Source organism: Athalia rosae, chromosome 2 (assembly GCF_917208135.1).
Source record: "Athalia rosae chromosome 2, iyAthRosa1.1, whole genome shotgun sequence".
Classification (NCBI taxonomy): Eukaryota; Metazoa; Arthropoda; class Insecta; order Hymenoptera; family Athaliidae; genus Athalia; species Athalia rosae.
In genome coordinates, this window is record NC_064027.1 from 10090216 (window position 1) to 10103542 (window position 13327).

General features: G+C 41.2%; 1 protein-coding gene across 1 annotated transcript in view; it reads left to right on the forward strand.

Moving 5' to 3' along the window:
• Window positions 1-1639: 1639 nt before the first annotated feature.
• The window catches only part of LOC105685174 (ras-related and estrogen-regulated growth inhibitor-like), a 39731-nt gene continuing 28043 nt past the window's right edge, over window positions 1640-13327 (forward strand). Inside the window, exons 1-2 of the mRNA XM_012399037.3 lie at window positions 1640-3431; window positions 10615-10671. Coding sequence (XP_012254460.1) covers window positions 3371-3431; window positions 10615-10671 — 118 coding nt within the window. The 5' untranslated portion in view covers window positions 1640-3370. The remainder of the gene's footprint in view (window positions 3432-10614; window positions 10672-13327) is intronic.

A 13327-nucleotide genomic window follows, 5' to 3' on the forward strand; every position in this document is an offset into this window, starting at 1 on the left:
CTGTATATCAAATTGACCCACTGCCATAAATAAAATAGATACTGTCAGTTCTTCGGCCGTGGAAATTTTTATGAGAACTGGATGAAAAAAAAAAAAAAAACTAATAAAAGCTTTCCAATTCAACGGGTGGATCAATTCAGGTTTCAGATTTGAATTCTTCAGAATGAAATAAACGGAAAATCCGATGGTGAAAAGCGTAGTATGGATGCTCATTCCCTCCGCCCAAAAATCGAAACTATTCAAGACCGGAGCTCATTTCTCAATTCATTTTTTCATTTATTGTCTCTTTCAGCGGTCATTCAAAATCTCGCGTCTCCTGTCCGAGTGTGAACTGTGTTTTTGAACTAACTATCCAGTGGGCGCTAAAGGCATCGTCGTCCGTTATGAAGTACGACAGTACGCGCTTTATCCTTCGTGGAAGTGGCGCTTCCATATTGGTAGTAGATACGGAAAGCGACGTATCTACCGACGAAAGCTCAAATGGAAATTTCAAAGCTTATCAGGAAAGCACAATTTATCGGAAGATGGCTCATTGCGAATTGATAAAATGGAGCACGTTACACCATGAATCATGATGTCTGAACAGAATCCACAGGTGCGATTCCGAACTATGGCGTATACAAATTGTTGAATAATTTAGACAATCATCAATTGAATTCAATTGCAAATTTACTGTATTTTATGTCTTACGGTTTGCAAATCATTATCGTTTACATGTGACCTCGTTAAGATAGGAATTCTTGCTCAACATTTTCAAAGATTCTCAGTTTGGGCTGCATCGCAATGTCACCACGTCTGAAATGGTGTTCCGAAATGGACGGCATGTCTTCCATGAAAATCCTCCATAGGATGCTCCGAGTATCAGATGAAACGAAAATATCTTGGAGATTGAAGTCAAATGAAGGGCACAGAGATAAAGTAGCCTTGGAAGAACAAGAAACGAGGCTCGCCAATACGTCCTCTTTCCGTGGAGTTACATGGGCATGCGCGTATGTAATGTAAAATCATATGAAAATAAATGGCCCTATTAAAAAACGTGAAACATGCAGATAGATTATGAGTTGTATCATAATTCGAGCATCATCGAGCCGCTCAACATGCTATAATAACCAGCCGATTAACTATGACCGGAAATATTCCTGGAGCACTTACTCGCGTACCGGCTAAAGTACGACGTCAATTCTACGATCGTTCGTCCGGTTAAGAATCGCGAGCGCTGCGCCGCGGAGTCCTTTGCAGCTGACCGGCGACGAGATAGTCACTCCTCTTTAGCCTTTACCTGTTGCACAAAGGCGGTATACGTATACGTGCAGTCAGGCAGAGGCGCACAGTGCATACATGTAGATAAACCTACCGACGGGCGCAACTTCGCATCTCTCTTTCTTATAATATCGCGGCTTGAGATAGTACAGAGTACACAGAGAGTGCGGTGGAAACTCACGAGTAGGAACATGTCTGTAAAGCTGTAGATTGTGAGCTGTAACTTCGTAAGACTGTAATGCTGTAAGCTGACTGCGGCGGCGCGGGAGCGTAAGTTGTGCAGCGCGGACTCAGCGCTGGCGCCTTAAGCGAGCGAAGCGTGTGCTGGATATTAGACGGCACGCACAGCCTCGCAAGAGGCATTCGCCTTCGCGCGCTGCGAGCGAGAGGGACGGTTCGCGATTGCGTCGTTACAGCCGCGTCTGCAGCCGAATCGTCCGACGAATGTTTTTGATATCCTCGTATCACCTGTTGCTCGTTATCCGTAATAATCCGTTCGTCCGTAGTTCACTGTAATTTTCTTTACCTATGAGGTGGGACGGGCAGTTCGAATTTCAAGTCAATCGCCATCGAAACGCACGTGTCGTTTTCATCCCGGGACATCCGACTCTTAGACTCTGCCCTAAAATCGATAAGACTTATCATCCATTAATAATCGTCACGTATGAAAGCACAAAGCAGGAATGGATTACACCGATCAACTATAAGATATAGGATAACACGCTCATACTTATATACCAGTTCAAAACTGTGCCTTGTGTTGTTGTTGCTGTACCATCGAACAAGTGACATTTACACTGACCTATCTCGACACTGTCTCTCTGACTCGCGAGGGAAACGCACGTTCGATCTTCCATCCTGCAGCACGGTTTCATTCTATATGACAATCGGTTATTAATTTTTTAATTTCATACAAAAAAATGCGCAGGTTCGTCGAGTGAACAAATCCTGTTGTCTCATCGTCGACCTCACGTGGCTCCATGATAAGAAAATCGTTACGATCAACCAGAAGTTGATAGTCCAAAGGTAAAGGATTCAAATATTGGCCACCTGTATCAGAACTGATTCGATCAAAGGGAACCGCCAGATTCGTAGGGTTTATTTGGAAGAAAACACTTTGAAGATACAAACATCCTTTCTTCTACTGAATTTGTTTGACGTTTCTGAGCAGAAGAATCGAAGGGTTATGATTGATTTCAAACTATCTGTAACGCGATAAGCTTCACCAACGAAAGTGAAGCGGTGTAAAGTGAAGTGAAGTGAAGTGAAGAGGGTTTTTAGCCGTAGCAGAATTTTTCAGTAATTATCGCGGAAATAAATTGTCCCTGGTTTCTGTTCTGTGTTCTGTTTTCATCTATCATTTATCGACTATAGACGTGTATGCAGTTGATATATTTTACGATCAGATCCAGGTTGATCATTTTATGGAAAAGTTGAGAATGTGGTGTTGTGCGGACATAATCAGAGATTACACAATTACTCCGATTCTTTATTTTGTTATTAAATGCTCTTAATAACACCGCGTGCAACTGACACGTAAACACTTCGCTGTTCGCAAGGTGCGTCCGTTGGTGTACACAGGTACCTCATATCCGATGGTACAAACTTTGCGTGACTTTCGCGTTCCGCTGACGCCGCAACAGCAACAGCGGACAGCCAACGTCAAAGGGGACGAAGTATAAATAATACCGAGAACCAGGAACTTGCAATTTGCTGGCGACACTGCGTTGAAAATAATAACTTGCATTTATGACTCGGTATAAGTTTGTCCGGAGTATCAGAAGCTGTTCAGTCGAGAGGTCCATTGCCCGTGTTGGACGACTCCGACGTGGTACGGTGCGGCGCTTCCTTTCTAAATAGGTCAGTGCCCTGGATCAGTGCGTACGAGAAGACGCAATAATGTAATCGATAAAGATCGATGAATACATCATACGCGACGGACGATCTGATTGTTTTTTTTTCAATTTTATTTCAAATACGCAGTGTTTTCCACTTTAATGGTGAATAATCTTCGCTCCATATCGGTTCGACGGACATTGATTAATAATTACCGATAATGCGCCCACGTGACTCCAACGACACTTGACCTCAACCCTACTTTGGCTAGTCGATGACAAACGTCAATAGGATCAGGGTGGTCGTCCTCGGCGGCCCCAGAGTCGGCAAGTCTGGTTAGTATGGCTTTTCTTTTTTCATCCATATATTTCACACACTTACAGCATAAGCCAAAACGTGATACGTCAGCAATAATATTTGAAGCTCAGTCCAGGCCACCAAATGTGAGCTTTGCGAAATTATCGTGAACGTGGTTTCAATTACTCCACTCTCCGTATATACCATGACAGCTGTTATTTTCGGACGAAATTATGGGTCCGATTCTAAATTGACCCTTGAATTTTATTACGGGGTCACAAATATGGATGTTCACGGCCATAGAAAAAAGTCTTAATTGCTATCTTAGAATGAAAAACCATTTCAACTTATACCTGTAGCAAAGACCTCGCCTAGACTTCCGAAATTTAGTAGCGTTTATTACAATACGTGATAATTGTGATACATAGGGGACCGCCGGCTGGATCTGTAATCTCATATTTCATTGCTCCGTATTAATACACCGTTTTACGAGAATATGTATTCGTGTATCTTTTACCTATGTTTGATGACACCATTAGAAACTAACAATCAAACCACCACCTTAGATATCTACATTGCTTTGCATCATTGTAACTATGACATGCAGGATTCTGAGCTAGCAGAACGATCGAACACTGGTGCGAAATGAGTGGGAATAACAGCTAGCTCGGGACTAATCGACCAATAATCGTTTCGTTAGCTATAAAGTCTTGTATGACAATCGGCCACATGTTTCGATGAGAGCGACACTGAGAGACTCGATAAGACTTCGCATTAACTTCCGAAGTCGCTCTCGGTCGATTGACATTCTAATCGGGCCAGAAGAATCAGTAGTCAGTATCGTGACTTAGGGAAATCCGTTGATGGGACAAAGGAGGAATTCTCTGGACTATCAGTACGATATAGTTCACAGGTTGAATAAATGAAGGGAGAACTGGACCTTGGGTGATACCTGTGCCTCCAGTTTAGCGACCACTTAAGGACTGAAAGCGCATTTGGACGGTAATCCTCACTTGGGGGGTTCCCATATGTATCGTATAACCCATCCTTAAAAGTCCTACACAAGACCCCCGTAAGGACTAGCCGAGAGTCCCTAAAAGTGGCAGGAATCTGACATGAAATTAGGATCTCCGGATGAGCGATCGAATGTCGCCACAGCAGGCTGAACCCGCAACGGGAGTCCGTTGATAGATATAAGTTGGAACGGCAGGTAGGAAGATGCAGACATCTGATATACGTACGGAGTCTTGGTACCCACATTAGGGCAAAAGTCTTGAGCCTAAAATCCCTGGCATTTGTCTTGTTTTCAGTTATATCTCTCCACCCTTATACGCCGCACTCATCCAACTGCTCTTACACGTACAGAATACTACCTATGTGGTCAAATTGGGCTTGTGCTTGCTAGTTAGTCTACTCGGGAGCTGAGAAATCTCCGAACGGACCGCCGAACCTTTTTCACCTTTCGCTGTTCTCGTTAAATACATTTCCAGACCCTGACGTTGGCCCTGACCGTGTGGCATGTCCCAGGGCCTATGTGTGTACACGTAGCTTATTTGGAGAACGGTTGTATTTTTTTCATCATATCCGTTCCTCTCTCTTCGCTCTCTCCTTTTCCAATGGTGAGTTTCAGTTTCACCGTACATTGACTTACGTCCCAATGTTAAAAACTGCGATCTCCCTTACCGCAATTTGCACGAACCTCGGTTCGCTCTTGCAGATAACTTTGCGAAAAAAGTACGAGAGGATCCTAGTTGTGACAGAAACATCCATCAGAAGCTTTTCCTTCCATTCTTACTTTTTGAAAAACTATCTTAGAATAGGATCTTGAGGATAGGAGTACACGTTGACGTATAATTTCATTCGGATCGGTACGATCCAGGGTCAAGCGCAACCGGCTGTTCTAGTATTCGTGAAAACCAATACGTTCCTCGGTATTATATTATCCTAATGAATTATCCACGATCGCACGTCTCAACCTCAGAACCCAGTGCCCTGTATTCGATACCCCTTGATGCCCGAGTTGAGATTGTCAATACGCTAATTAGCGGAATAATTATACCGCGCCACATCTTGCTCAGTTCTGCTGCTCATGCCGTTGAGCCGAAGAGGAGCAGCAGCCTCATTTCTACCCATGGTGACTATCGTTTGGTTTTGCTACGGTCTTCCGCCGAGCCTCAAATTGCGATTCTACAATTCGCTGTCAACAAACGTGCGTATGTAAATAGTAGGCAAAGATTATTCCGCGCTTCGGTACATTGGCGTGATTATTTGCGGTAAAACGAGATGATAAGATAAACGACGCGTCCGACCGAAAGAGGTCGTAATATCTTCACCGCGACTGTAGCAAGTTTTTGTCTTTCGATGGTAGGTAGGCAGGCAAATCATAATTATCACAATTAACGAGATGAATTGGTATTTAATTATTTTTAATACGTACCTTATTACCTACGGTGCAAATGCGCGAAAGCTTAGAATTCATTATCGTTTAATGTTACGCAGAGCTTAGGTTATATACTTGAATAATTTATAATATACTAACGTGTTCGCAGTCAACCTCTCAATTGCAGTAAATGGGTTCTAACTCAGACAAATAGCAATAGCAATAATCATGTTTTTGCCAATTCAATATACTCATATGTCAATGTATAACATCAATGTCACTGATCCGTGGTTTTTGTAATTGTTATTGATATTATTATGATTGTACTATTACAAATATTATATTTATACTGGACTATAAACCGGCGTGAATTGGCAACATCAAAAGGCAACAAGTATTTGCTACAATTACATCTCCTCCATAACATTTGACAGGATTACAAAGTATTGCAGAAAGTTTATTGACTTCGTCTCTTCTTGTGATCGTGTTTTTTTCTTTGCAGTTTCTTATTTTTTTCTTGCGATGAAACTCAAGTTGGACTTTTTTCTAGAGTAACCAGAGTTGATCGCGATTAGATAAGAGTCAAGGTACCCGGAAGTGGCGGCTCGTCGCGTCGTATGAAGATAGATATATCGTTGACATCCGCTAAGTGAGAACGGAAACTAAATAAACGAATAAACAATCAGCAGCTTGGAATGAGCGAAATCGTTTTAACAAAATTCAGAGTCGTCCTGATCTGCGACTATTAGTTTGTAGGAGCATAAAAAAAAATGTTCATACGGTAAAAATAGATAGCCCTTACGTCTAGGATGGAATATAAATTCATCTCACGATAGATAAAAGTTAAATTTCAGATTATTAAGATGCCAGTAGAGGATAAACCGGTCTTATGATCATTTACTTGCACCCTCATTTGCCTACTGCGGCACTCACGTTGGAATTTCTGTCGCGGACGAGAATAATTGCACCGAGTCTATTCTGTCATGAAGGTATAGGGGGAGCTCCTGCAACGACGGATAACCAGTTAGGCAAAGATAAACAAATAGACGTATGAGAAATAACCCCGACACGGTGCAGTATTATAACACACCCATGTAGATATACCTCTCATCATTCATATTTTGCAAATATCGCCGCATTCTAGAGCGCATTCTCGTCAATAATTTCGGGTTGTGCTCCACCCGCTGCTCGCGTCATGCCTCTTATGCATAAGAAATAAAATGAATAACAAAAACACGACTCGCTTAAGCCGCCCCGGTGTAATAGTGCGGAGTGCAAAGTGCAACGTGCAAGGTGCACTCAATTGCAATGTCCAAAGTGCAGCGGTAAAAGGTGCACTGCACCGCACGATCTGCACTTCTTCACGGATATCTCTTCTTCTCTCACAAAGTGCCCACAGTCACGACTAATCCCCGTGCAAGTATATCTGTGGTAAATTTCTCGGTGATTCATTCGAAGAATGAAAAAATACGGTGAAAATTCGAAAAGGTTTACCCTCGACCGTTCGCTTCGTCTCATTGTCAGTTGTCAATAATATTTTCACGCGTACGAGCGTCAACGTACGCGTGATATTTTCTTTATCCACGTCGCAATGTTGCAACGTTCAAGTTACTGCATTCATCGCGAGGCTTGCGATATTTTTTTCACGCGTATTTTGTCATTCGGAACCCAACTTAACGCGGCGCAATATCGCCCCCTCCCCCACTACCTTGATCTCTTGTTCCTCGCTTCGATCCTAACGGAGCGCAAAAAAGTGCCTGGACATTATAGCACGTGCGGAATAGACCGACAATAGAATTAGAGCACATTCAAGCCTAACAAGCGCCATGCGTCATACTAAAGTCATTACCGGTAGCTGATAATTAACAACCATATAGGTACGTAAGCGAAATCAAATCTACAACAAAGCTGCTCGAGGATCAAGAATACTTTTCGATTCGCGTTTGTTTGTACAACGTATACATGTAGATCGAAGTCCCTGTGCAATCGAGCACACTTTTTACCGCTCAATATTATAATTCACACTCATGTAACTTTCCGATCTTTGATCATAGGAACGAATTAAGTGTAGAAAAACAAAAAATGTATACATCGTAAACGGTATCGTATGTGTCAAACTTAAGTGGCAAAGGCACGAACCTATGTATGTTTGACAGTTTAGACAGCGCTTAAAGATAAGAGACTTAACACCCACATCATTTTTTTACCTTTTTTTCCGATGTTCTTTTTTTCTCCATAGATTAATAAAAACCCACAAGCCATTCATGTGACCGAATCTTGCGTTACGATCTTCTCAGGTGTAGAACCGAACGTATCAAAAAAATTCCATACATGTATATATGTATATTCGAGACATATGGGCGAAAACTTAGAGATTTTTGTACGCGTAACGCTATTGAGATCTTTAGTCAGTCAAAATGTACGTGGAACGGATATGTATGACAAAGTTAAAGTCGATCCCTGCGACTATAGGTAACGTTCCGCACCACGTATACAATGTATATTTTGTATGGAATTTGAACCGCGCACAAGCGCATCGGAACAGCGAATCATCTGGTATTTTTGAGGTGTTACATTGCCGCACGTAGCACCGTGTAATTACCTTCCGATAAGGGTTCATCGAGACGCAATTTTCTACCTGCGAGGAACGAGGGAAATTGTAGGGCTGAAACTGAAAGTATCATGGAGCAAGTAGTTGCCGAGATCGGACGCGCTTGCTCGCATACATGAAGCTGCTTCAACCGGTGAAAATGTATCATATTGTGTACGAAACTTCATTCCCCCGTACAGCGCGTATCCGTGTGCACTTACTTCGGTAGGAATTTACTTTTCACGAATTGTTTTTATAATTGGTATTCCTTTTTGTTGCTTCTGAAATCATATACTCGTGCGTAAGAGACGCCGGTATAGTTTGAGAGTGAAAACGTCTGTACGAGGTATACGAAATTTTAATTTACTTTTAAGCCCGAGCAATTAAGGAGCCACGCGATCAAGATCCTTTCGAATAATATGATCACGTGGATCGAAGATTGTTAATTATCATTTTGACAGCTGAAACCTGATCGCTCACGTGGCGAATCTGCGCAGGTGTTAGAAAGCGAGCATGTGGATGTATGCGCACACCTATGAAACTTTGGATACATACTGTGGCAAAAGTTTCGTTTGTACGAACGGTTACTCATTTGCGCCTCGTTAATTCCTCATCTTGGCGTAAGATTGGCAGATAATGAACTCTTTCTGCGACGTCGTAAACTTTCCGTGAACCGGTAAATTGAGATAGAAGAGATACAACTTTCCACTCACCCGCGACTGCGACGCCCCTCGCAGAGTTCGACGAGGTAGCTCTGATGCAGCAAAAGCCAGATAGTAACGCGAACAAGAAGTTCTAACATTTAACGATTTACAACAGACACCCAACCGCGTCCAACATTCATTCTCCTGCATACGTGTATAAATAATGTGTTGTACTATCTAACTCAAGCAGTCTAGTTACAGACAATTTCTAGACCTAAATCTGTAGGTTTCTGTGTATTATATGCACGTTTTTTATCAGAAAATCGAAGAAATGATGTAAAAAAAAAAAAAAAGTTGAGTATAAATTTTGCAGTGAATTCAAAAATTGATCGTTTTGAAATTTTTGTGCTCTGATTGCGAAGGTAAATCGAACAATTTATTAGAATAAGACAGCGATGCTGAGAAAAACCTAGCATACTACTCAACTTTCTATATGATACTTAGCGCGGATTCGCGTACGGTCAAATTCTAGGAGGATGCTATAAAAGCTGAAACTGATTCAACTAGTTGAGTTCCAGATCAATCTAGATTTCGCATCGTCAATCAGAACTACAGTTATAACACAGAAGTCAAGCGGCTATTGAAGTATACCGTAAGAATCTCAGGAAAGTGAACAACATAGGGAACGCATGAGCGCGAGAGAGAGCTTATGGAAGTTCCGTGAGTACGAAACAGACAGACTGCCTGCCCCTCCGTTGCCTTTGAGTCCCCACTCCGCCAAATTGTAAACAGACCATCGCTAGAGCTGTGATAGCCTGTTTGAAGAAAATCAATAAAAAAAGTCTGTGATATCAAGAATAATAAGTATTAATAATTGTAATTAGAATCATCAAAGATTTAAATACATTTACATTGACAAAAAAAAAATTATATTTTCATGAGAAAACCTTCATTTTGAATTGGGAACTTCTTTGAAAATTTTTTAATATTTAAAGGAACAAAGTCAATCATATTTATGCTAATGGTTTTTGTTTTATCAATTGTGAGAGAAAAACACTCTCAACCCGAACGCGCTTACTTAGATCACAGCTCTAGCGATGGTCTGTTTACAATTTGGCGGAGTGGGGACTCGAAGGCAACGGAGGGGCAGGCAGTCTGTCTGTCTCGCACTCACGGAACTTCCATAAGCTCTCTCTCGCGCTCATGCGTTCCCTATGTTGTTCACTTTCCTGAGATTCTTACGGTATATCGAGTAAATCAGACTATGTATATAATACTCAACGTTCAGTGGGTATCGAAGATATACCTATACGTACATATTTTTATAGCCTCTAAAATGGGGATGTAGTATATTATATACGTACACCTAATTAATATCGGAGAACTGGGTTACCCGGATGTCCTGTCAGTTTTATAATTTCAGGTCTTCCGAACCAGAATTGATAATTCTTTCGTTTTTGTTTTTCGTCGACCTGAAAATGTGCGTGTCACCGAAAAGTCTCGTAACCGTATGAATGCCACGCTGCACCATGTATTGCCTATTCACTTTCTGCATTGGCTTTTGCGAAAAAAGACGAAATGTGAAAAATATTCAATTTCTGTTTCAGCTGTGGTTGTCCGATACCTGACCAGACGATACATCGGCGAATACAGTTCTACCAGTGGTGAGTAAAAACCCATTTTCGATCTTAACAATAGAGGTCATCTCACCTGACGTAAAAAATAAACTTGGAAATGGCGTGTTGGCCACTCGGTTGGTTTTTTTATTTTTCATCTCAATTCGTATACTCAAACTTTGTCGGCTCAATGTTGGAAGCTGTGCATCGGTGTTACTTATACAGTTAGCAACAGGCTACAGGAGGAGCTGGTTTTAACGATGGGCACGTAGAATTATCGCGCTTCTTCTCATTTTTTCTTTCATAGATTTATTGCCGTACCTTGATGCGCCAATTTGCGGTGCGCTGCAGGGTGGAACCGGTGAGTTTTTCGGTATATCCACCCTGTACGTTTTGTGAAATAAAAACTTCAGCGATCTAAACAATTCTAAGAATTTCAGCGTGGGTCGTATACCGAACATGCAGGTATATGTTCTATGGGGTTTATACTCGTACTAATTAACGAGTAGATCGAGAAGTTCTTGATTATGCTGGATTATTCCAACACGAAGTGATTCCCTGAGACGGCGTGACCATTAGCCCCGATGTTCCTAGGTGCTAATTGTTTACATTTGATGACTCCTTACACTAATGAAACAATAAAATGAACTCAGCTGACCGTAGGCGTTGGGTGCGAGCGTGAAATGTTGTTTTCTTCAGTTGGTTTTCTTTTTTTTGTGTTTCTAATTTTCTTATCTGTGAACATCTAATAGCGAAGAGTTCCGGTTACTCTCTGCCCACTACTGCTGCACGGACGTCGTTGTTGGGAGTTTGACGGATACGATACGGTTTTTTGAAACGTCCGTATTTTCGAGTTCAAGTTATTTTAGCTTCTACGATAATTTTCATTCCTTCCCCTTCACACCGGTACAGTATACGTGCGGATATACGTACGTATAATCGTGTATGTACGGCGGTTATGAACCGGTTTCATTCAAAGATAATCGGTTTGAACTAATTCAAAGTAAAAATGAATGAGTCGCGATTCTAATTACGAATTTAAATCAAGCTACAGAAGTCTGACATTTGGTACGGTGGAACGTCGATGCAACCTATTAGAATTAATCACTCGACGTGGACTGTCCATAAGAACTCGTATATTACCTGTGTACCTACCCAAGATACGTCAAACTGCTACCCCAATGCTTCGAAAGATGTTATAACCGCACGCTGAACGCATGGCGACTTTACATATACCTAACGTGTGTATGTACTATCCGAGAACAGAATTTTCTGCATCATGTTCCAGCGATGAGAACGCCATTCAAGGTTCATTAGTCGATATAATCGACACAATATCTATTGATACCAACTTTTTCATCACGATAAAGCCGTGAAAAGAGAAAAACATCACCGTTGGGATTTTAATTTCCGATCGTTTTACATATTCAGTCGTGAGAATGACGCGACACTTTTCACTCTCAACTTATGAGGCGGATTTAAGAATGACTCACGCCGCTGCACAGCTAATTCATTATCTTCACTCTGCTGTGATAGAAGGATGTTTTTCTTCATATTTTCGATTCGCAATTAATTTGTAACCAAGAATTACAGCGCCTAATTAATTTTCTCTAGAAGTTAATGAATCTGATGTAAGAAACGAATTCAATCACATAAATTTTTTGGATAGCTGAATTTTATTGGATAGTGTAATCAGAATGATAATTTGGATAGCTAAATACTTTGTAGTTTATTATGATATGACATTGTGAAATGTTCATTAATTTGTCGGTCAAATATTTTAAGCTAAATTACCTGATCAGAAATTACTTCATCGGCCAGGTTCAGTGATTCACCAGTGAAGGTATTTTGTTTCGAAGATCGTATAGCGCCGGCGGAAAATCCAATGGAAAAATCGTACACTGCTCGAGGCAAAGGGAAGAATCCTATAGACTCACAAATTGCTCTAACAAAGGATATGAATAAATTTTCCAGCAATGGGTCTCCTCTGAATTTATCTACTTGGACCTAGTTCTTATTTTATCGTCAATACCAGTTCCTCTGTCTATCACCGTAGGCAGCAATGTCGATGAATAAATCTTTGAGTAGCAAAGCTAGAGATTAGAAATAGCAACACCTCTAGTAATGCATGTAATATCCTTTTTATTAACGATACCGTACATGCATCTACTGCAATTTACAAGGCACGCGTTGTGAGTTGAGCGGTGAAACTTTAGCACTGCACAGCATGACCTCTCGGTCGATGATCGTAAACAATATAAGTAAATGACAGTGTGGAACAGATCATGTATTCTTAGCTCATCGAAAATGGTTCGAATTAGCAGAATTATTTATAGTAACCTTTTATTCGGTGGGTATTTTCCCGTCTAACCGGTTGGATATATATCCGTTCAAGGTCCTTTTAAATTTAAGGGTACGGATTGAATTTGGGGGCGTGGTATGCCAACATCCCGATCTCCTCGAATCTCTTGGAAACTTGATCTCTGATTATAATTCAGGTTTATTTACGATACCGTTTAAGTATTCATATTACATTCGTAGGATATAAAGACACGAAATGTTGTCCGCAGAACTAGACTGCGGAAAATAAACAAGAATGAGGTACCAACATCTTCCGATTTCCTATACCTTCGAGTTCTGTCTATTCCAGGAATACCTCTCGAACGCTGCTCAACCACTTCCATATAAAATTAACTAGTCTTCG